The sequence below is a fragment of the Pezoporus occidentalis genome, unplaced genomic scaffold, assembly GCF_034315485.1.
Source record: "Pezoporus occidentalis ecotype Australia unplaced genomic scaffold, CSIRO_AGI_Poc_V1 ctg26, whole genome shotgun sequence".
In the NCBI taxonomy this organism is placed as follows: Eukaryota; Metazoa; Chordata; class Aves; order Psittaciformes; family Psittacidae; genus Pezoporus; species Pezoporus occidentalis.
The window spans coordinates 1,928,486-1,953,714 of record NW_026914502.1 but is presented as its reverse complement, the minus strand read 5'-3'; the positions used below and the strand labels follow the sequence as shown (position 1 = coordinate 1,953,714).

The 25,229-nt window shown below is 39.7% G+C and overlaps 1 protein-coding gene across 2 annotated transcripts; it reads left to right on the top strand.

Moving 5' to 3' along the window:
• The first annotated feature begins 1,922 nt into the window (after positions 1-1,922).
• On the top strand, positions 1,923-24,790 carry HJURP (Holliday junction recognition protein). Of its 2 annotated transcripts, none has more exons than XM_062623940.1 (13): positions 1,923-2,036; positions 3,176-3,242; positions 4,626-4,690; positions 5,851-5,878; positions 9,220-9,275; positions 10,831-10,870; positions 14,305-14,366; positions 15,545-15,643; positions 16,485-16,545; positions 17,491-19,070; positions 19,615-19,678; positions 20,860-20,947; positions 24,100-24,790. In XM_062623940.1, exons 1-13 carry the CDS (start codon positions 1,959-1,961, stop codon positions 24,209-24,211), a joined length of 2,400 nt encoding a protein of 799 aa, XP_062479924.1. In that variant the 5' UTR covers positions 1,923-1,958; the 3' UTR covers positions 24,212-24,790. The 2 variants fall into 2 exon arrangements, with proteins under 2 accessions (XP_062479924.1, XP_062479922.1); XM_062623938.1 differs by having other exon boundaries at positions 16,485-16,566.
• Positions 24,791-25,229: the final 439 nt, after the last annotated feature.

Genomic DNA, 25,229 nt, shown 5'->3' with positions numbered 1-25,229 from the left:
GATGGAATCTAAATCATTCAGGGTATTTAGGATTCTGTTTTCATCTTGGGAAGTTTATATAAGCTTTTATATATTCAAAGCATATCTTCCATCAAAATGAATAGCAACAGAAAGTGCTGAGAGCTTCTGCAAAGCTATCAAGAAAATAAAGGATACGCAGTTAGGTGCTCATTCTGGTTCTTGATCTGCCCTGCATTCATCCCAGTGGGAGGAGAGCAACAACTGCAGGAGCGAGATCAAGTGCATCACCTTTGAAGTGCTGATACCGGGAAATAAAGGGTTAACATTGTGCCTGCTTGCTTAAGCAGTCACTGTGCTGGGTGAAGCAGAACTGTAGGAGTTACAGCTGCTAGGCAGAATTGTAATAGATAAGATTCATAGCTTAATATTTAAGACATTCTTGTTCAAATAGTATCTTTAGAAAGAAAAGGAACAAAAGATAGCCAGAGTAACAAAATTTACAAACTTGACAATTTTCTGCTTTAAGATACATAAAACCAGCTTGTACTGAACCTGAGGTCTGGATAGGAGCTGAAACCCCACTGAGTCTGCATGAAAGCAAGAGGTTACTCGCGGTGATGAAGAGGAACTACAGGCCTTCATCCTCATGACCCCCTAACGACCATCACCAGGAGGCACTGCACAGGCACACCAATGGGACGAATGCCAGAAACCAATTCTAATACTAGACGGGAATAGCTTTTGCATATGCATGAGGCGTGGAGCAATCCCATGTTTAGGTAATCATTATATGTAATCTAAATGAACTGAGTGGCACGCATGTTTTTGGGGGAGAAACCCCCATGCGCCTCAGCGCTGAATAAAGCATACCTACTTTACAACTTCAACGACTTGTGGAGTCAATCTGCGTTATCAGTGCCACACTCGTCTCTTCCTGGTAGCAATCGACACTTCACTACTCTTGTGAAAGGCTTGCTCAGGGGTTCGTGTAACGGTGGAAGAAAAACTGTACCTTGAAAAATGTTAAGGCCTTAATGCAGAGCCATAAAAAGGGTGAAACCTGCCAGAAACAGGACAAAGCCTTAACACAGAACTTGTCAGCTGTGGCAACTTCTTAGAGAGTGCTTAAAACATGGATGAAACTGTATTTTCCTCTGCCATTTCAACGGAAGCAATAAACTGTAAGCAGATAAACACAAATCAGCTTCAGACAAGAGGCCGTTATGGAAACTGCACCTATGTCTTTATGTTGGCAAATCCGCAAATGCTCCCGCAATGGGAGCTTCCAGGGAACGTGATGTGCTGAAAACGTTCATTGATTTTAATTTTTTCAGTGATTTTTTAATCTGTTTTTATTAATAAGGAACAGTTGCTTGAAGAGTATCAGAGAGGAACGGGCCGACACCCAAAACCTCTGCGCTGGTGGGCAGGCAACTTAGCAGCGCCAGTTCCAAACCTCCTCAGCAGCCTCAGCCTGCAACCCCATCAAGCAGGGGAGAACGACGGGAGGGAGAGAGGCTCCCTCATGGCAGCCATTTAGCATCAAGCCCCAGCGTCCCTTCTCCTTCCTTCGGCCGCTCACACTGGAGCCAACGCAACCGTTACACTCCCTAGAGCTTCCCGGCCTGCACCGCTCTCCGGTGCTCCAATGGGAGCTCCCGGCGACCGCTGTTGCTAGGTAGAATAGTGACTTTGCGCCGCTTCCAACCCTCTGCGAGCCCTGCACCCAATGGGAGGGCGTCGAAGCGGGTGACGTAAGCAGGAGGTGTGCTCTCGGACGCCGGAGCATCCAATCAGAATGAGAAGGCCGCCCAGCCACACTAGGATAGGCTGCGGAGTCTAAACTGACGTGAGCCAAGCCCAATCAGAGGCGGGAAATGGGTCGGAAAGCCCTGGCGCGGGCCGGGGGGCAATTTGAATTGGCGTGGGGCGGAGCGGAAGCGTGTGGCGGCGGCCCCGCCGTCCCCCGGTGCCGCGGCGGAGGGCCGGCTCTCGCCATGGCCTTGGACCTGGACGAGCGGCTGCGGCTGAGCAACGCCCGCTTCGTGGCCTCCTTCAAGCACATCTTGGAACGGGTGAGAGCCGCTCTCACGCACCGGCCCGCCCGTTGGGCTGTGGTGGCCGTCCTGAGGCGATGGCTGCGGGGAAGCCCTGTCAGCTGCGCGGCCGCTGCCCTGCCTCGATCGCCTTTCTCGGGGGCGAGTTGTGCTTACGGCCTCCTTGTCGCGAACGGCTTGTGGTGCGGCCGGGCCTGGCTGCCTGTCTGCGTCCCTCTGGAAGGCGCTCTGAGCGGCTCGCATCGGGCAGGGGCAGCGCTCTCCGCTCCCCTTCTGCCTGCCCCCCTCCAAGTCCCCGGGTGTCATGAGTGATTAAGTTCAGTTCTCTGCCTGTGTGCTAAGGTGCAGGAACTGAATTCTCTTGACAGTTAACTGCTTGTGGTGTCACAGCCTCTTTCTCCTGGCTGCCAAAAGCAGCCGTCACCCGGGGTTTTGCAGCTTTGCGGTTTGTGCTGAGCCGTGCACCCCTGTGACTCGGCTAGAAAAGAGCTAGCTCCTCACATACGTCCGTAAGACCTAGATCTGGGACTGCCAATATTGATTTAGTGACTTAGTTTTAAGTCCAAGTTGTCTTTATGGTGCCCTTAACCCAAATGAGCCAGTACGTGCAATGAAACTACAGAAACAAGTGGGTGGCTCCCTCCAGGAATCCTTACTTTAGAGCCGGTTTGTGTTAAAAGATGTGGGAACCATAAATCTCTGTCCAGAGACGCATGTGTTCGTTCAGGGTTGTCAACATTACCATTGAAGGGAAATGTTTTGTGTTAATGTCTTGGTGCTGGCGTAAGGCCGGGTCTGGAGTTTTTGCGCATCATGAGCTGTAGGGCTAGGCTAAGTGACTACTACCGGCCCCGACAGAGGAAGTTTAGAAGAAACTGCAATAGAGTAACTTAACCGGTTTAGAAAACTCTCTGAAAGCTTTTGTCTGTGGCTGATTTATTGAGATTGAATGATTTACATCTATGCTTAAAATACGTGTGTTTCCTCAAGAATTAATATTTCCAGATTGCTGACTTCTATTTCAGCCAATAAAACAGCACGCTTATAATGAAACAGTTTGGTCAAAACAACACTGTCTAAAAATGATACTTAACATGCATGTTTAAAGCATTATTTTTATCGTTTATTGTAATCTTTAATGGTCCTTTTTTATTTAGTATAATCATCCTTTTGAAGATGATTTACTTATTTCCATGGAAACTCTCACTTACGATACGCCTGATGGTAAGAACTTCTCAAAGCTCTGATATTTACATGCTTGTGTATTTAGATTTACTAAAGCATGCAACTGTTGGCAGTCATATAATATATAATTACAACAGATAGTGTTTTTTGTCTACTTAGGTGTGGCATATCATATGTGAACTTTTACAAGTGCATGTAATACCTGGGGAATTTGTTTATATGCCTCACGTTACTCCTGCATGCTGTTTTAGACAACAGAAAAGAGTTATTAGCAGAGATCAGGATAACAGTGGTTAGTATTTGGATGATAAGTAAGGGGAAGAATCAAAGGAAGTTGGTAGGCATGAATGGATTGTGTAGTTTCTGCTCAGAATTCTGAAGGTTGCTCTGATAAGCTTCAGTTCTGTTAAATGTCAGGGTGGACTGGGCAGGTGGTCTCTTTAACTTTCCATTGAATGTTCCTATGTGGTTAGTGTAAATCTATACCAAATTGTGCCATAGCATATTTTTCCAGTGTTTCATTATAACTGTCAATCTGTTATGGAGGTGATAATGCTCATGGAAAGTTTACTGTAAAAAAAAACCAGCAATCCCAACCAAAGCCCTGCTGTTCTAAACTACATTCTCAGGGGTTTTGTGGGACTTGTGACTTAGTGTCTTGCTGGCTTTAATGGGAAATGAAATGTTCTGCCATTTATTATTGCGAATGAAGTAAGGATTATGATACTCAGATTGCCATATCAATTCTTGTGAAGTAGAACTTACTGAACATACACTTGAAGTGCTACCACAGTGTCAAGCCCAATATAATTGTTGTACGGAAGACGATTTACTTTCACAAGGATTTTGCAGACTGGGAAGCTTGCATTTTATCGCATTTTATATACATTGTTCATCTGGAGAGGGAAGAAACAATCAGGCAGCACTGTAATACACAGTCTTGGATTTGTGAAGGGTTGTGTTTAGTAACCTCTGTTTGGTTTGGGATGAATATGGATCTCAGTCCTGTAGAGCGTAAATTATGGCTTTAAATAACCCCAGTTACCATGTAGTGTACATAGATTAAATAAAATCAAAGAAATAAAATAATCTCTACTTTTTTTTTACCTCTGTAGCATCTGGATCTGTAATGCTCATTGGGTTTTTTAGTTCAATGGTGTTAGACTCAACATGTAATTTTCTTTTTTTTTTTTTTTTGGTCTGACTTCTCAATAAACTTGAAATTACGATAGTCTCTTATTTGTAAGAGAATTATCTCTAAGTTTTTATTTCAGCAATTGTACTAGAGGGAATTCAAGATTTGATAATATTTTGTTACTATGTAATGTGTTCTTCTTAAGTGTTTTGTTTGTTAGAATGATACTCAGTATTGGCAGTGTTGTGAAAAGCTATATTTATATTGATATTGCTTGTTATTTCTAGGACAAAAACACTGGGAGCAAGTATCAACCAAGAAGATAAAAACCTGGAAGCAGGAATTATTTAAGGTATCTAATAATTTAGTCCTCCTATGCAGTCAAAATGTAGCAATTGTGTTCTTTTGTATATATATAATATATATAGGAACACGTTTAAATCTTGCTCTGCCATATAATATTTGCAAGAGGTATTAATGAAGTGAACATCTGCTTTAAAATAAGGTTTCAGGATGGACTGGTTAAGTCTGTCAGATGAGGTAGACTTAAACAGATGACTATTTTACTAGCAGTTAGCACCACTGGTAAACCTGGAAAAATACTTTAAAGTGATCTCTGTTGGGGGCACATGGTTCTGGATTTCCTCACAGTATTGGCATTGAAGTTAACATGCACTGAATCCATTTATGTAGGTTCAGGTAATCAGCTTTTCAATTCTGAAGGCTTACTAGTTTAATCTTTAGACTTCTTTTCCATAAAATAATGCTAGAGTAATTAAAGTATCTTTGCAGCCAAAGTACTCGCTGTTTGTGCCAGTCTAAAGCCATTGCTGCTGTGGGCATATTAGCTGTATTTTTTTCTTCTGAGTATTTATATTAAACAAGCAGTATTTTCTTTTTCTATTTCCTAAATTTCACCATAAACACTCGGCAGTGAACTGTGTCAAAATCTCTGTGTTTCTCATGTAACTATCAAAATTCTCCTTGCTGCTACATTCCTAGTATCTGTCTAAAAAGCCAAGTCATGTAGTGTGTCTTGGCACTTAACACAGAAGCTGTTCTGAACCCCACAGAGTGAGGAGATGAGGAGTGAAAGTCAGTCTTTGGGAGCAAGAGTGGATTTAATGGAGTCGGAAAGGAGTCTGTTTCCCTTTCCACTTCTGTTCATACTTTGTGTGTCATCTACCAGGCACTGCTGCATAACTTTACATCTTTAAGGACTGTAAGAGGAGTTCTCTGTCTTAGCCTCTTATGTGGGATAAGGTAGCTATAGCTTATGTTCTTGAAGTGATTTTAACAGCAATGGTATGAGAAGAAGTGAATGACAGGGTAAGTTTTACCATGTATTTGTGGCTTTTCTGGCCAGGCGTTGTGAAACCTGAAGTAAATTGAATGGTTATTTTTGAAGTGCTTAGTTGTAAGATGTACTAAACTAAATAAAGGTATCAGTTAAAATAACTTTACTAGTCTAAGATTCTTTTTACTTTTTTTTCTCCTTAATTCTAATTGCAGTGGAGTAGAAGAAGTCAAAGGAATGCAGGTAAAGTGTTTTTAATGAATAAGTGTTGTAAATTACCATATCCAGAGTCTTCACTTAATAAAAGCAGTCCTGATTTTATGCCAAACTTTAGGGTACTTGCTGTTTTGTTGTGTTTTTTTTGTGGGGGAACCAACAAAACCCCAGCAGTTCTTACATTTGTAAGGATTTTGAAAAACAGTTTCAAATATTTAAGATAAATACATTATAATTGATATTGCTATCATCACAAAATGGTTAAAATAATCTCCTTATATCAGTTAGACAGCTTTTGTTGTATTTGTCAGTTCTGTCCCATGTTTGTCAAATCTAAGAATTCCAACCCTGACTTACATGGGTGTACTAGTGGAGATAGTGGAAGTTGCTATCTTTTTGATAATAACTAGCTAAGGAGGCATATTAAAAGATAAGTGTTAAAGGAATCTCATGAAGTCACATGATGAGCTATCAGAAATTTAGTAGATTATTCTGTATCCTGAATAAATCGGGCTGCCTGGAGGAAGAAGTTGTGTATGGTTATTTCATTAAAGACCAAGTATCGTGATGGAAGTCAAACCAAGACTGCACAACAAAATGAAATTCTGATCCTACTTAGAGGATGTGACATCTAAATCTTTTCTCCTTGTTTTTGGAAAGAAGCTGTATATTTCAATAGAAAACGTGTTTTTATTGAGATAAATAACGGGGGGAAATTATGATTTGTAGCACAGCAAAGAAGTTTTGGGCCCTCTTCTCTTAAGGTTTTAACATATGACATTGGTCTGAGAAACTTTCATGCCGAACATCTGAGGACAAAATACAACCTATGCTGTCTCTCTCCCTTTAGAGTAGTACCAAAAAACTTCTCCATACAGGGTTCAAGTATATGTTTTGTATCAGCCTATTAGATTAAAATGTTAAGACAAGAAATAAGGGTCTGATACAAGAAGATTCATATGATCTATACCTTTGCCTCTAATTTCTAGAAAATATATGCTGATGGGTCTAATATATTCTAAAGGAAGCATTACTGTAGTTTTCTGCAAAACACTGGACATAAATTTCCTGAGGTTACAACCTGAAGCCAGAGCTTTGCAGTGGTATAATACCCTTCATTAACTTTGTATGAGAGAGTGGTTTTATAGCCCAATTTCCTACTGGTTGGAAGTCTGTGCTCAGTATAGTTATCAATGGTCTGTGTCCAAGTTGAGGGGAAAACATGACAGACGTTTTTCCAGGACTTCTCCCAAGCAAATCACTAGCTTATACTTCACTTAAGTAAATAGAGTAAGGAATGCTCTTAATTAACTTGCAGATGATACCAAGTAGGGATGACCACTGTGAAAGATAATCTGGTTATCTTTCTAAATTGGGTCTAAAACTTAAAGTAAACTTTGTGTAATTCCATGCAGAGAAGTTCAATGTAATAGACAAGTAGGAATAATTAAATGCAGGAAAAGGCAATTTAGAAGGTTGGTTGAGCCAACCAAGAATAGTGCTCACTGCCCTAAAAGACATGCACAGGTGCTTAGTATGCATAGCACCAAAAAGGTTTAACAGTGATAAAACTGTTAAATTAAGTGAAGTACTTTGGTTTGTATTTGATAGCAGCTTCACTGGCTGGAGTGAGTCACAGAAGGGTGGATTAAAAATTGCTAGAGCCACTGGAGAGAGGATTTAAGGGGGGAGGGAGAGAAAAACAAAAGTAAGCTTCTAAGTTAAGTATTGGAAAAGCCTTCCAAATGCAAACAGTAAGGAAGCCCTGAAATATGTTTCTTGGAGAATATGGAGTTGCCCTGAAGAATAGGTTAGATGTCTAGAAGTAAGTTAGGTGCGGCTTTAAAATGGAAGAAGCAGTAGATGAGATATTTAGATTTCTTTATACTTTAAGCCTTTAGAAAAATGGAGATGTTTAGATGTGTGATTGGCGCTATTAAGTAATATGAAGTGTTTATAGAGGTAAATAGTGCCTATGTGATAGAGTTAGGTAAGAGAGAAGTTTTCTCACAATTTAACAACAAAAAAAAAGGCAAAATAATTTGTGACATTTGGCATCAGCTTATCTGGAAACAGAAAGACAGGAAAGAAACCAAGGACAACAAATTTGTCATTAAACAAACTCGCTTAATTTAGGGTAAACATATCTGCTAAAGCACATGTATTACATTTATTTTTGAAGTTGAAGTTTATCATGTGCATTTGATCTTGAGAAGTCCCACTACGGCTTTAGTACCAGCAGAGTCATGTGTTTTGAAATAAAGATCTTCTGGGAAAGATTGAATATTTGCAATTTAGGCAGTATTAACAGTAGGTTTATGAAATAATTTGTATGTGCACATCATAATCGTATGCACTGTATACCAACTTAGAATCATAGAACAGTTAGGGTTGGAAAGGACCTTAAGATCATCCAGTTCCAACCCGCCTGCCATGGGCAGGGACACCTCACACTAAACCATCTCACCCAAGGCTTCATCCAACCAAGGTTTCATCCAAACTTGAAAGGTTGTAGCTTGTTACAGATACATTTCTAACTGTTGCCTTGTCAAAGTTAACTTTTTTCAGCAGTATGGAAGCAGTTTTCGGTCTGAGTAAATTTAATAGCAAAAATACCTGGCTTAGAGGCTAACTGTGAAATAAGCCTTTGTGGAAGTCTCATTTATTTGAAGATAGCTACTTTGTGAGTCTAATAGCTTTTGAGTTTTATTTAAATCCATTTGAGTTGTGACAGCTGATGAACAAAATATAGATTGCAATGTAAAAATGGGAGATGTCTGCTAAATTAACAGCTCTTATTCTCTTTATATTGCTTCTTATGAAATAAAGGAGGGGTGGGGAATGGGGAAACAGCCCACAAAGATTGTAGGTGGGTCTAGCTGTGCTGGAAGACAGGCATAGCGCTTTTGGAAAAGGCCTCAAATGCCAAAGTTCATTAGGAAGATGCAAAAGAGGTATTAGGCTCTACCCTCAGGTTTCAGGAGTAGTTGGTCTTTTTCTTGTCCGTTTCAACCTATGCCAAGAAAAATACACCAAATGTTTGCAGTAGTCTTTTTCTATAATTGATACCACTTGATAAAGGGACAAATTTTATTTTCTGGGGTGCTTTCTGGGTTAAGAAGCAAACATGTAATACGGTAGATGTACACCTCTGGTCAGAATTAGTATGATGTATTTGACTAGTATGTTGTTCTGTTGCTTGTCTGTTCTTTGTTTCAGTCCTATGTACTACATTTGTTAAATGCTTGTTAAATATTTTTCAAGGTAAGGGTATATACAAATGATGAAGTAATGAGTTCAGGTACAGCATTGATCTGTGACCTATCAGATTGAAATAGACTTATCTTTTTCCTCCCATGTGTGCTAAGAAATGCCAAAGCAACAGACCGGTGATTTTGAAGATGAGCATCCAACAGTACGTCAGGTATGGGCACCACATTGCATCCACTTTTATAAAGCCTCTTTGGGAAAATGTGTTTCTGTAGTCAAAAGCTAAGAAAAAGAGAGCATGAGCAGGTGTTCCTGTACCACAGCTATAAAATTAGATTTTAAAGACCTACTAATTGCTAAATTGAATCAGTTTATTCTCCTTAAGTAAGTACTTCTCGGGGAAAAGAGGGCTTAAGGTATTTTAATGCAGTTCTTTCACTGTAGTTCTTCAAACATTAGATATCTCACAACTGCTTTATGTTTCCCCTCATGTAGTTCCCCAAGGCTAGTTGCGTTCTTTTAGGAAAGATGTGTCTTTACTTACCCAGTGTGTGTCCATTTAAAATTAAAACCTTCAGGTTCTGGTTAATGTTGATCATCTGCTATACTTCCCCCGATTGTTTCCTCCCCTGATACGTTCTGTGCTTTGGGATGGTGATAAACTCAAGTTTTGCCTTGTATATGTGGTGGTCTCATACATTTTGTGACAGTGAATTAATGGATTTTTTAATTATTTTTATTTCCTTTTTTTTACGATGTCTCTATTTATGTTGTTTATGTGTTAGTGTTTGCATATGTTTCATATCGTTACATATCCTCCCCCCCCATTGTACTATTTAGATTATGAATAGCAGCCATATCAGCCATGGATTTTGGCATCTTTTAAGTCTGTATAAAGGGAGAGCTATCCAAAAGGAGTTGGGCATAGGCTTTAAACGGTCCAGTGTCCTTTCCCTCCGGCAGCATGTGTGTCTAACTTGTTAAATTACTCATTTTAAAAATCTGTCATCATCTAGAGCAAGTTTGTTTTGACTCCCTATCTTTTCAAGGAGAAAATAATCACTTTTGAGGAGTGATACAGGCCTTCTCATTGGCCCCTCCTAATTTTTTGTTCTACGTAGATGGTAGTTAGGATTGTCTCATTTCATTGATGACATCTTAACCCACAATATACTAATTTTATGTTGGTGAGGGCCAGAAGGGATTTAGACTTTTAAAGGAATTCTGAAGAATATGGTGTCAGATGTAGATTGTAAACATTTAGAAAAGAATGAAAACATTTAGATATGTCCTTATCCACATAAATGAGCTTCTTTATGCAACTTCTGCAAAATAGAGCAAAAAACCCCTATTTGAAATACTATATTAAGATTGTTTGAAGTAAGCAATTAAGAATTGGTTAAAGTGGGCAGTTCAGGAAACATGAATAAGAGAAAATCTGTAGGTACAGGGTTTGGTGGTTAGAATTCATCTGTCAACTGAGTTTTGCTCTTGTGTAACTTCTCCTTGCATTGTATGAATATAGAAGGACTGGGAAGAAAACAGTTTTCCCCACTGAATAATGAGATATGAATCAAGACAGATTTGTGTACAGATTTCTTAATAAAGATGGTGTCATTTGTACATAATTTGTGGAATATGGCTTGGTTTGTTTCGTTACCACCTCCATCCCCAAAAAGTTGAACAAGTAGTGAGAGCAGAAAATTAGACGGACTAGTTGAAACAGTTCATGCTACCAGGTCTTAAAATTACTTTCATGTGCTTTTAAGGAATTTCCTGAGAACTCCCATGTGGATGCATCTGACATAGGTGGGTTTTTAATTTACTTTCTGTCTACCTTTTTTTTTTAAGTTTTTGAAAAAGATTGCAAATCATAGAATCACAGAATAGTTAGGGTTGGAAAGGACCTTAAGATCATCCAGTTCCAACCCCGTGCCATAGGCAGCGACACCTCCCACTCAATCATGTCACCCAAGGCTCTTTCGAACCTGGCCTTGAACACCACCAGGGATGGAGCATTCACAACCTCCCTGGGCAACCCATTCCAGTGCCTCACCACCCTCACAGGAAAGAACTTCTTCCTTATATCCAATCTAAACTTCCCCTGTTTAAGTTTGAACCCGTTACCCCTTGTCCTGTCACTACAGTCCCTAATGAAGAGTCCCTCCCCAGCATCCCTATAGGCCCCCTTCAGATACTGGAAGCTGCTATGAGGTCTCCATGCAGCCTTCTCTTCTCCAGGCTGAACAGCCCCAACTTCCTCAGCCTGTCTTCATACGGGAGGTGCTCCAGTCCCCTGATCATCCTCGTGGCCCTTCTCTGGACTTGTTCCAACAGCTCCATGTCCTCTTTATGTTGAGGACACCAGAGCGGCTCACAATGCTCCATGTGAGGTCTCACAAGAGCAGAGGGGCAGGATCACCTCCTTCGACCTGCTGGTCATGTTCCTTTTGATAACTTTTCCATAATTCTCTAATATAGTAAAAATAATTTTAAGTGATCTGTACCCTTTCAGAAAGTAGAGAATAGGAACAGCCAGAGACTCAGTTACTGGTAATACTGTAGTATGAAATCAATATCCCTGTTACTCTTCAAAACCTCAGTCCTGAATCCCTGTTATGTTGGGAAGTCAGCATGGAATATGTTCAATTGCATTTTCTTAATAAAGAAAGGAACAGTAAAACTTTGGTGTAAGTTGCCATAGAAATTTTATTAATGATTACAATATATGCAATTACAATACAATGTTGTAATGTTACAATGTGATTTACAATTACATATATACGATAATTTCTAGTGGTTTGTTAGACACAAACATTGCATTCATCTTGTCCTGTAACAGTAAGTCTTCAGTAGTGTTTGTAACAGTTTCAACCTCAGTTTTGTGCCCTGTCTGCAAAGTTTTGGGTGGTTTTGTTCTTGTACTCCAAAATAATTATTTTATTGTGTTAATCAGTAGTAACAATCTTTGAAGGACTGTTGTTTAAATATTTAAAACCTGTATTACTCAAAACCTTTTTATTCTTGTGCATATAAAAACTTACTGTTTTGCATCAATTGAACTATGGCTAGGTGGTAACCAGCATTTAATGATTTAAAGGGCAGTTACAGCAAAATATGGTTAACTGGTGTTTAAATACTTTGGTATATGTCAGGTGCTTCGTTTGCATAGCTGTCTCTAAGGCAGATGATTTCCCCTCTGTTGAGGGGAAAACAGCAATCTGAAACTTATCCTCCTTTCCTTTGAGAGGATGGGAAACAAATTTCAGTGGCATCTGTAGCTCGGCTTCTCAAAGTGCCCTTTGTGTCTTCTGCACTCATGGGATAAATGAGTGATGCAGTTCAGGCTGTGGTGGCTGCATAGCAGAATACAAGAATATGATTATCCATTCCTCCTTCTCTTCTGAATGTTCTAGGAAGAGACTGGAGAGGATTTATAGCAGCCTCAGTGAGTGCTGAAACTTTAGCTCTGGCAGATTTTCCATCTTTAGTATTCATGTAGAGTGCTTTGCACGTCTTGGTGAAGGCAGTGTTTCTTCCAGCTATTATACATTGTTTTTGTTCCAAAAGTATGCAAAGCCTGTTAACAGCAGGTACAAATAAAGTATTGGTCTGCCCTGGGGGTGCTGACTGGCAGCCACTGAACATGAGCCAGCTTGTGCCCAGGCAGCCGAGAAGGCCAGTGACATCCTGGCCTGTATCAGAAATAGCGTGGCTAGCAGGGCTAGGACAGTGATCATCCCCCTGTACTTGGCACTAGTGAGGCCACACCTCAAATGCTGTGTTCAGTTCTGGGCCCTTCGCTGTAAGAGAGAGATTGAGTTGCTGGAGCAGGTTCAGAGAAGGGCAATGAGTCCGATGAGGAATGGCTGAGGTAAATGGGGTTCTGAAGAAGAGAAGACTCAGGGGAGCCATATCACTCTACAACTACCTGAAAGGAGGAGGGAGAGAGGAGGTGGCTGCTCTCTTTTACCAAGTAACAAGCGATAGGACAAAAGGTAACAACCTCAAGCTGTGTCAGGGGAGGTTTAGACTGTATATTAGGAAAAATTTCTTCTCTGAAAGGATGCTCAGACATTGGAACAGGCTGCCCATGGATGTGGTGGAATCACATCCCTGAAAGTGTTCAAAAAACATGTAATTGAGGCCGTTAATGACATGGTTTAGCGATGGACTTGGCAGTCCTGGGGTAAGGGTTGGACCTGATGATCTTAAAGGCATGGCTGATTCTATGATTAACCTTACTGCTTCATCAACTATTGATGTTTAGTAGCTGATTTCCTGTGGGTAAAGTGACCATGATTTCCATTAGTCTTGTGGGAAGAAACTGTGGTAATCTGACAAGTGTTGGATTCAGTTATAATAATTCTACTGGGGTCATGTAGACTGTCAGAGGCAACCCTCTGGTTGCTCAACATTTTCACTGGAAGATGTGAACTTGTCTCCCACAAAGAGATAATAGCATTGCTTTCGTATGTATCTTTGTCCTAGTGCTATGGCAGCAGCTGTCTGCAGAGCTCTAGATGATGATCACACTGATAGGAAAAGAAAAAGGAAGATGGGATTAGCTGGAAAAATTTTTATTCTGATTTTAGTAATTTAAGGATAGTGTTGAAGAGGCAATGATGTGGTAGATATCATAACCAAGATTATTTTTACTCAGTGTTTCCTTTTCAGCGTTGCTCTTTCCTTCCCTGCAGTGAACACAGTTGTGGAATAAAGATAAAACAGCCAGGAAAATTCAGAATTGCAGTCTTACAATGCAGTCATGTGTTTTATGATCCTGAAAGGCTAAGGCTTTAGCTAGTGATGCGTTGGATGGTTTGCTGCATTTCATTCATGAAAATACCCATAGAACACCTAAAAATTGAGTTGGAAGATTTGAATTTGCTTTCTAACCTTTTTCAACCCTGTCTTATTTCTCACCTTGGCAGTTCTAAAGCAGTAGTGGGAAATGAGAGGAAATGCATGCATTAATGAATCCTGCAGAGCAATGCTTTGTAAATATTTTACTCTCCAAAATGGTTAGCATGAATCTTGAAGAGCTGGTTACAAACAAGTTATCTTCCCTCTTCTTGAACCCTTAATTAACCGTGGTTTTCAATTGGACTTGAAATGTAGTCCAGATAAAAGTTTTCTAACATTAAACCAATTTAGTCAGTAAGTTATACAGGGTGTGTTTAAAAACGTTTCTGTTTTGATTTTGAGTTCAACTGGATTTATTATTTATCTTCAAATTATAGGTGAAGAAAGTGATGCTGAGATAGTTTCAGTAAGAAGAAAATTTGAAGACATTCACTTCCAGGTAAAAATATCTGGTGTGTAATGGGACACAGTAATTTTATGTTCAATAGAAATGATTGAGCTATTTGAGTACCTTACATGTGCCAGTCAGCAGAATGCTCTGTGTAGTCTGCATCTCAATGCATGTTTTTAGTAAGTATAGCAAATGAGAGAGTCAATAAATAACATCATGAAGACCAATATGAAGTAATATTATGTCTTGGTATTATCAGTATATCGGAGAAAGCAGTGCAACATATTGCATAGAACAGGTAATCCTGAGGAAGGCTATTGCAGGTATAGAAAAGGAATAATCAGATGAACCACCAAGTGAAAACACTTACAGAAAATATGATCATTCACCTGAGAGTCCAGTTTAAAGAGGTAACATGGTTTAAAAAACCTGTAAATCTGAAATAATGGCTACCATAACAAAAGCAGACTGGCATCTTCTGCTGCAGTTTCCCTTACTAGTCAGTGGGTAGCAGGGCTACCTGAAATAGTTGCATTGATGAAGAAAAATCCAACGCATGCTTTGTGTGCATGGCCATTCCAAAACTGTGTTGTTCTTTCTCAAATACAGACCACCAAAAAGGTAATTTACTTTCCTTATTTGCTTAGCATAGTACTAGGTATTGTGCTATCTTTGACAACAGCTAATACAGACCTCTTCAGAGAGTGGGAGTTTTGCTAATGAGAAACGTTTGCCGTTTATCACCCAATGCTTTTAGATTTTACATAAAGGTGCGTCACAGAGTAGCTTTTGATTTGTACATGAAGTCATGGGTGTCAATAATACGTGTAAAGATTTTCAGCCCTTATCACCAGTGCTTTGTAACCTAACACTAGAGTTCTTTTCCTTTTCTTGGTTTTGCTTTTATCACGTCTTCTGAGGCACTGTGCGCTTTTGCCTGCACCAGTAAACTAGTCAGTTATCTCTTTTATATGTCTTCACATACAGTTCCTTCACAGTTGTTTGGAGGATTTTTCCCCCACATAAAATGTACATATAATGTACACATTTTTCCCCACCTAATGTACGCATAAAATGTGTACATTGAAAACAAGTTTATGCTGGTTGGATATCCTCATCTGAATAACACTGGCTTGAAACAGACCTAAGTAATATTTTTGTCAGTGTTAGTAACTTTTATGTGTTTTAATTAATTCCCTTTTTCTTTTTTTTTCTTTCCCTTTCAGAATTCACATGTAGATGATGGGAAAAAGCAAGAGAAAGTAAAAGTTCAAGTGGATGTGATAGTACAAGATAATGCTAGAAATATTCCCAGATGGATTGCGGTAACATATTTCTCCTGTTATTAGCTAACTAGAATAAAATAAGAACTCTAACTGCAGCATAATGAATTCTAATACAACCTCGCTGGTGTTTCATTGTTCCTCTCCTGCTTGCTGTCTACATAAATATCGCAGTATCTCAGGTCTCTGACTGCAATGGTTTGTAAGAAACAGATTATACCAAGGTTTTTTTCTTTAATTTATGCTTTGTTCTTTGAACCCTGATGTTTGAGTTGACCTTCAGTAAGTTTTCTGAAGTCTAAATTTGAGGTTTGAAGAGAAAATTGGTGGTTTAGCTTTATTTTGGTTTTGAGGGGTCAAGGGAATTGGAGGCAAAGGGTTGTGTTACATGGAATGGCTTTTGTTTCCTACTGGAGTTGCCAGAGATGTATAGATTATCCAGGTGTATATATCCATGTGTAAATTATGTTATTTGGGAAAGGGATTGGTAGTGTTCAAGGCCAGGTTGGACAGGGCCTTGAGTGATATGGTCTAGTGGGAGGTGCCCCTGCTCATGGCAGGGGTGTTGGAACTGGATGATCTTAAGGTCCTTTCCAGCCCTAACTGTTCTATGATTAAAGTATAATACATAACATGGAAGTTATCAAGGTGATAACTAGCTTTCTAAGATTAAACAAGTGACAACAATTCTTACTGAAATCTTAGACTAGACTTTTTCCCCCTTGTCTAAAATTAACAAAATCCCTTAGAACCATAACTCTGTACAGGATCTAATATAGTAAGGAGAGAGTAGGAGGAGTCAAAAATAAGACTTTGATGTTACTTTTAATATGCAAAAAATCAGGATATTAGATTATGTGTCTCTTGTTTCTTTGGTTTTCAGGTAGCACCTGAAGGCTCATTGAAAGGGCTTCCTTCAGCTTCACCAGTGCGAAAACTGATCGGTACAACCAAATCTTTTGGATGTTAGTCAAATATGTTAGTTATGAAATGTGTTTTCCTTAAAATTTATTAGAAAGAAATATGGAAACCCAGAGGCACTGCTTAGCCAACAGAAAAGTTCAACAGGCTGAATTCTTGAAGAGAAGTTAGACATGATTTTGTTTATGCAAAATCTATTTGAAAATTAGCAACTAAATAGCTTTTATACATAAAAAGAACTTAGGAAAAAAATGCATAGCTACAAAATTCAGCAGCATTAAGCTCAATGAGATAAAATTAACTTTTTGCTCCTGCTCATTTTAAATGCAAGGAACATAAATTTAATGGCTTTGGGTCTGCTGGTAACTGGTCCTCAAAGTGGGACTTTGCTAGTAAACTTTCGTCAGAGGTTCTCCAGACATGATGCAATCCTATGATAGAATTTTGGTGTAGATGTTTTTAAGCCCAACAACTACAAAAAGCGTTGTCTTCATCATGCTTTGTGGCATGTAAAGCTGCACTGGTACTAGCCAAGTACATAGATTTGAAGTAATATGGAAATAGAGCAACAAAACCTGCAGGATAAGGCCATTCCTCCTGCTCAGAGATCCACAAAGAGCAAAGCAGTCTGCCTCTATAATGAAAATGTTTTATATCTATATATTAGGCTAATTTATTTAATAGTGTTTTCCAACACATTTCACTTCTGCCTTGTGTAATCTGTTAATTCAATATAGCTAGAGAAAACCTTTTAATTTTTTGAGAATAGACTGTATGTTAATCATTCACTTAGCCTGGCAAAAATGCTCAGTGAAATATGCTATTACAATAAGACTACCCATACCGTATGCAGTCATTCCTAAATCATGTAATGCGTTACTGGAAGTGCCCTAATGGGTTTGTGGGTTTTTTCCTTCTTCTGCTTTCTTTTGTGATTCATTTGTGTTTTTGTTTTGTTTTTTGAGTAGGCAACCAAGCTGCTGTTCACAGAAATAAAGGAGAGTTTTGGAATGAATGTCCTTCCAGATCTCTACGGTTACACTTTTCTAGTGTTCCCATTTCAACAAATACAGTAACCATACCCAGGGATCCACCTTCTCCAGAGCTGAATAGAAGTTGCTGGGATAGTGCCTTAGAGGAGTATCAGTCTGCAGATGAGACATGCTCCTGGAGCAATGTAACTCTCGCTGACTTGTATCCAGCAATGGTAAAGATACTTACAAGGCTTATGACAAAGGAGTCTCGGAGAAAAGAGTTAAAATATGTGTTTAGATGCTTCAGGCGCAAAAGATGGCATTCTAGAAGACCAAAGCTCACTGCCACTGTAGGCAAAATAAGAGGGTTCAAGCCTCTTAATCTGAAGCAAGCACAATCCAACATATGCAGCGATAGCATTGAAGACATCCAGAATCAAACTTACGAAAATGAGAATGGAGAACTCCCTGATGACGAGTGTTCCAATAAGAATTTCTCAGGTCTGGTACCTTATTCTCACATTGATACAAATGCAGTCAAAGCAGGCAACTCTGAAACATGTTTAGAACACCATTTGGTGCCTGTAAAAGGGCAGACAGTTTCTGAACAGGCCCATTTGCCTAATGTTATGGCTAGAATGGGAGAGACCTTTCTAGTTGAAGAGACTACTGTCATAGTGAAGAATTCAAAATGCAAAGAAGGTGAAAAATCAGCATGCAAATGTTCCTTGGAACATCATTTTATAACATCTACAGCCAGTTCAGGGTCAACGGCACTTCAGCTGGTAAAAGCAAGTAAAACTCAAAAACCCGACTTCCCTGATGGTAATACCTTAGGGCTGCGTTGGTCTACTTGCAGTTCCTATAGCAACAGTAACACTTTAACACCAGTCACAAACTGTTCCCTCGCAAGAGCATCAAATACTTTGCTAATAAATCCTGAAAACCTAACTTCTGACAGACTAACTTCTTTCCAACGCAAGCACTCGTTTTCCCCCCTCTCTGCGGTGCAGAGCACTTCAAACATGCCTCAGAAATACGAAGATGCGTTTGAGAAACTGTACTGCAAACTGTGTTCCCCAGCAATCCAAAAGCCTTTGACGTCGACAAGACTTCGCTCAAATTCACAAAACCTTGAAGAGAAAGGCAGATTAGTGAAGAGTCATTTAAGGAATTCTGTGAGCTTTGATACGCGCTACGACAGAGAATTCGACGAGATCTATGAGCAGTCGTGTAAGGAGGCTGTTCCAAAACTCCCTGGGTTTCAGAGAGCTTCAAATTTAAGGAAATACGAAGGAATACAGATGTCTGAAACTGTAAACGCTCTTGTGAACTCCCCCGTCCGAACTTTACTTGCAATTCCCAGAGTTAAAAGGCTAGGAAGCTTTCAAAATGATCTTATTTGTTCACCAGGAAAGCGACTGAAAAATATACCAGAACGTTATTCTCCTTCCCCAAAAGATCAAGTTTCTCACAGAAAAAACGTCGGTCTTCCCACGGTTGGCATGGATTTTTTGAGCACGTACAATGGTGGTAGCCCCAGCTTTTTTGACAGTCACAGCTATCAGAGTCAGGTACTTCAGGACCTTTTAAAACTTGAATAAATAAATGATTGTGCGCTCTTGGCTGATATTTGGAGAAGCTATTAAAAAAACAGATTAGGTCTGGAATCTGTTTAAACTTAGTGACTACGTGTCTGGTGCTGTTCGGTCAGTAGAGTTCTTTTGCAGGTTTAGTGTTTGGGGGAGGCAACTTATCAGTTCTGAATCATGTAAGGAAGCTCACTATATTTAATAACCTTAAAAATGGTCATAAAATGCTGGCTAAGAGATTTTGTTGCATTTTAATAGACTGTGTCACTGGTTAAAATCATCTCAATCAGTGACCTTTATAATTCAGGTGGTGTCCTTCTGAAATGGTGATGTTTTGTTCATTTTATAGATGGACAAGATGAGGCAAACAAAGCTTTACTGGGTTCCGTTGGGATCGTGAGACTTGTTGATTTAAATGTTAACTCAGGCCCTTCTTACCAGGTTCCCAGTTATTTTCTTGGGGGCAAGCTGTGAAATAACACATGAGTTTTTCCATCAATGTAATCTGTTGATGCTTTATTTTCAGGACTCTGGCTTTCATGACTCTTCAGATAAAATCTCTCTCAGCGTTCCTGGAACTTCCCTGCAAGGTTCGTTTCAGAAACTTTATGAATTGCTACTTTAGCAATCATGAGCACTTCTTCAAAGGCTAAATCTACAGATCTGGATAGACCACTGTTTAAGAGACAGCTTTTTTTCCTTAGTAATAGTTGAGTATGTTTAAGTGTTGCAAAAAGTATAGAATCTATACCAAAAAGGGTTTCCTGCATAGCATGGTAACAGCTGTTTAAAAAGCTTTTCTCTGGGTTAGCCAGGACTTTTTCTACTAAAGAAATAGGTGTTGCTATTATCAGCTGGTTTTCTCTTCCTTTTTTAAATTCAAGTTTGCTATTGCTTTTACTTTCTGCATGTAAATGGTTGGCACAAAATGCATAGCTTGCTAGTCCTACACTTTAATAACCAAAGGCTTTTGTTTGGGTTCTTCAGCTTTACAGCAGCTTGCTGTTGTGTTGTTGCATGATGTCTGTCACTTGCTTAGGTGAATTAATCTGGATAAATAGACCTTTGCCAATTCAGGATAGTAGCATTGTATTATTAAAAGAAATTTAAAAAAACCCATCCTACATTAATTTGAAATTTTAGATCTCACTCTTTTAATTTCCTTTGAAAAATCTGATTTTGGTTAAAGCATGTCTATAACACAACCTGAACTTTTTTTTTTCTTCTAAGTAAAATCACTAATGTTTCCGTATTTTATGAACCTTATCATCAAGAAAACAACTAATATGGAATTGAAAATACTGAGGAAGGTGACTTGAAATATTGTCAGCTGGTATACAAGAAGAAAATGGCAGAAGGAATGCACTGTTTTGCATGGTTCTTGCATTGTACATTTTCATTACTGATTAACTGTAAAGAATTTGATTGAGGTGGACTGTCTTAATTTGCCTTCCTCAACTTTGAACTCGTACTTTATGTATTACATCTTTTTCTGGACTCAGCATTGTTTCTTCTCTTTCTACCTTTTTCTAATGGTGATAAATTATAAGTATTTAGAAACCTAGTTTACACTTCAATGTAGTCAATGTATAAAATGTATTTGAAATTAATTTTTACATTAGAATATTTTCATGAGAAAAGTTGATCATTGAAGTATGCTAGTGAAGTATTACCATGCCTTAGGAGGCTAATCTTTTAACAACATAGTGTAGTGCCTGTGTTAGTCAGTGTTGTTCTTGCCCTCTTCATGCTACTGCTTTTCCATCACCAGAATCTGGGATTGCAGATGTCTGCTCTGGCTGGCCTGGAGCAATGAAGAATTGCAGCTCTCCCAGAAATGCATCAAAGCATCATGAAAGGTAAGCCCCTTTTGGGGGGGGGGGGTGGAATTCAGAAGCTATTCTTGCTGCTCTGTGTCTGTGCTAAAGGTATGGAGGTTGTAGCTTACACGCATACTTCTAGAATGAAAATCAGCCTGGATGCTTGGGAGAGCCCAAGCTAATCAAACCTGGATTGAATTTGAACCCTGAAAGGTAATGGTCCGTGGGAAAAACCTAGCCAGCCTTCAGCATGGATGGCCAGCGAACACATGTAGTAAGATGGCCTAACTGAATGCCTACTCTAGTCCTTATTTTGTGTTCACTAGAAAGGTATTTATCATTTTAGCTATAACTATAGAATTGTTTTGATTGTAGCTCTGTGTTTGAGCTAACAAGTCTTCTCAGATGCTTGGGATGTGGGAAGTACAGTATATAGCAAAAAAAAGCACCCAGCTTTCAAAAGTTAGCTTCTGTGCATTGAGCATAGTTTACCTGCATTATGGTTCTGTGTAGACAAACAGTGGCTCTGTTTGGAAGATAATCAAGATCCTCTCCTCCTGCTGTTACCATTTCTGGCAGTGTATTTAGATTCCTGCAAGGATAACACTCCTTCCAGCTTCCTGGACACTGGCCTACTACATCTGCTTTTTCTTAGAAAATAAGTGACTTTTAAAGCATTCTCAAGTTCCAGATCTCTTTTATTTTTAATTACAAGCCAATTTAATACACACCAGGATTAAAAAAAAACAGTGAAAGCTCTCTAAACATGTTCTCATTTTATTTTCCAAAACACTTTGCATGCTCTCTGCCAAAATGTCTAATCTGGCACCACAAGATATGCTGCCTTCCCAAACTCAGTCATGTTTCCCACATGAGATCCTTGTCTCTAAATCGGAGAGACATCACTTTGACAGATGGACCACTCGGTGGATAAAGAACTGGCTGGATGGCTGCACACAAAGAGTTGTGGTCAATGGCTCAATGTCCGGCTGGAGACCAGTAACGAGTGGGGTCCCTCAGGGGTCAGTGCTGGGACCGGTCTTGTTCAACATCTTTGTCAGTGACATGGACAGTGGGATTGAGTGTGCCCTCAGCAAGTTTGCCGATGACACCGAGCTGTGTGGTTCGGTTGATAGCTGGAGGGAAGGAATGCCATCCAGAGGGACCTCGACACGCTTGTGAGGTGGGCTGATGCCAACCTCATGAAGTTTAACCATGCCAAGTGCAAGGTCCTACACCTGGGTGGGAGCAATCCCAGGCACAGCTACGGGTTGGGCAGAGAAGAGATTCAGAGCAGCCCTGCGGAGAAGGACTTGGGGGTGTTGGTCAATGAGAAACTGAACATGAGGCAGCTTCAGTGTGCGCTTGCAGCCCAGAAAGCAACCGTATCCCGGGCTGCATCCAAAGGAGCGTGACCAGCAGGTTGAAGGAGGTGATCCTGCCGCTCTGCTCTGCTCTGGTGAGACCTCACCTGGAGCATTGTGTGCAGTTCTGGTGTCCTCAACATGAAAAGGACATGGAACTGTTGGAGCACATCCAGAGAAGGGCCACGAGGATGATCAGGGCACTGGAGCACCTCCTGTATGGAGACAGGCTGAGGAAGTTGGGGCTGTTCAGCCTGGAGAAGAGAAGGCTGCGTGGAGACCTCATAGCGGCCTTCCAGTATCTGAAGGGGGCCTATAAAGACGCTGAGGAGGGACTCTTCATTAGGGACTGTAGTGACAGGACAAGGGGTAATGGGTTAAAACTTAAACAGGGGAAATGTAGATTGGATGCAAGAAAGAAGTTCTTTCCTGTGAGGGTGGTGAGGCACTGGAATGGGTTGCCCAGGGAGGTTGTGAATGCTCCATCCCTGGCAGTGTTCAAGGCCAGGTTGGAAAGAGCCTTGGGTGCCATGGTTTAGTGTGAGGTGTCCCTGCCTATGGCAGGGGGGATGGAAATGGATGACCTTAAGGTCCTTTCCAGCCCTAACTGTTCTATGATTCTATGTTATGCTTGAGATGCTGGAATTAAAACTTCAAATGCAGCCTGAATGCATTTTTAAACTCCTTCTGTGGAGAAGCGAACTGGAAAAGAAGCTGCATGATTTAAAGAAAAGTTTCAATTTAAGCAGAGCTGGAATTCAAACTTAATCTTCTATATAAATACATAACAGTATTGATAAATATTGTATTCAGTTATTTGTGATATCACAAGGTTGAAGTCAAGCTGTTGATGATACATGGCTGTTTCTGTGATGTTGAGTATGCCCACTTAGATGAGTAAATTTCTGCTTAGTTCTTGGATTACTACTTTTTTTTCTTCTTCTTTTTCCTGACTCCATAGAAAATAGCAATCTCCACGAGATTAGTAATTGCTCTGAAGGAAAAGATTTTCCTTTCCTTAATGCACATAAGTAGAGAAGTTTAAGAAAGAGTAGAAAATCAGGATTTCAGAATGCTTTCTCGTCAAGCCATCTGGAATAAAATCTATTTCTTTGTTCCTTGCTTACATAAATGCATGTTCGCTGATTTGTAGCCAAAATGGACTTCAGCTGGCAAGCTTCCTTAGATCTATAGTGTGATATTCTTAGCCTTCAATGATTCCCAGGAGTGAAGCTTTTCTTTAGCGGCTTCAGAGCCCTCGGAAGTTCTATGCCTAAGCCATGTGGCAAAATGCTCTATGTTGTAATGAGTGGCTGTGGAAAGAAATGGAGTATCATCTTCCTGTCTGGAACTTGATTGCCTTTATGATGATTATGAAAGAGATTTCAGAAAAGGAAATAAGTAATGAAGTTTCCTTCAGCTCTGTGTGAATGCTGTCCTGCAGCCATGCTGCTATACTTAATTGCCAGATGTAAACCGAAATAGTTTAAAATAGATGTTAATTTATATTTATTAAATTCTATGCAAGAAAACAATATTATTCTGACTCGTCTTTCACTTTTGGCTATTTGTGATTACATTCAAAGATTAGATCTCAAAGTTCAGTAGCTATTTGTTTCACTTAGGTTAATGTAGTAGCATTACAAAGACATTAAAATGACATAGGATGACATTTTTCCTGTCCACCTGAAAGCACATAGGAATGCAGACAAGATTTTCTGACCTCTTGCTGCAGTGACTTGTTTCAGTTTCATTCTGCTCAGTGGAGTTTCAGAAGGCATAGTGTTTTTGTGTTATTTATATTATCTAAATGAATCTTTTCCATAGGGTGTACAGAAAACTAAGCTACACTGATGGGAAAGACCAAAATCCTAGCAGTCCCTTGGGCGACTTCATGGTCAAAACTCACCAAGGAGCATTCACGGACTGCTACAGATAAAACATGTTATAAAGCTTGCATTTGTTTTGGTTCTCTTTCTTCTTCCAAGAATAAAGGCTGTGTTATATATGTTTAATCCCAATCTATTTCCCTGTACTAAAATCTTCAGGAACTGGATTGTCCGTTCTGATGGGGTGCTGCTTACTCCTTTGGCTTCCTCAGGAATTGCCAGAGAATCAGGGTTCCTTTCCATAGCTAAGTTTAAATTATGTATTTACTGATGTTTTTAATAATAGACTATAATCAGTATTAGCTTTTATCTGCTAATAAGCTTTGATTCTTAACATACTCGTAACCAGCTCTTTCTGCCAAATTTCTGCCTATTTGTGCTTTGTGGGATGCATCGATACTAAATAACTTCTAAACTGGGCTTGGATGATCCAAATGCAGTATTATACTCTGTGATTTATAGTATGCCTGCTATGTATTTTTAGTGTTACGTTTTCTAAGTAACTCACCTGATTTGATTGGTAAATATAATTTTATCTTTTCTAGTGGATTTGATAGTTATTTGGTGGTGTGACAGAACTGTATGTGATACAAATGACATTTTCAAAATAAAAACCTATTCTGAACCAATACCTGCTTTCAGTGCTTTATTTCAGGTATGTGAATTCTCAGGAGGAGTTTGTATACCTACAGCGTATACATGAAAATGATGCGGCAGGGTCCCACAGGTTGTCATCGCTGTGTTCCTTCTTAGCAAGGAGATTGTTTAGTGGCGTCAAGTCAAGGACATTCTGCATGATCAGCATGGCCCCTTGTCAGCTTTCTGAGCTCCAGGGAAGATAAAAAGCATTCTCCTTTGGTTTTACTTTCTGGGCACACAGGAGTGCTCTATTTTAGCTCTTAAAACCAAGATCTTGTTCTCTTACGGGTTATTCTTGAATGGAACAAGAAGCCAGCTTCAGTGGGGTTTACTGTGTGGTAAGACAAGGCCTTCTGCAATGCACACACAGAGTGACACACATTCTATCCCTTGTCATTTGCATATGTCCATCAACAGCAACAAAAGATT

Coding starts and splice junctions, on each gene's coding strand:
- HJURP (XM_062623938.1), top strand. CDS start 1,959: ATGGCCTTGGACCTGGACGAGCGGCTGCGGCTGAGCAACGCCCGCTTC. Junction 5,879..9,219: donor AAGAAGTCAAAGGAATGCAG/GTAAAGTGTTTT, acceptor ATGTGTGCTAAG/AAATGCCAAAGCAACAGACC. Junction 15,644..16,484: donor ATATTCCCAGATGGATTGCG/GTAACATATTTC, acceptor TTTGGTTTTCAG/GTAGCACCTGAAGGCTCATT.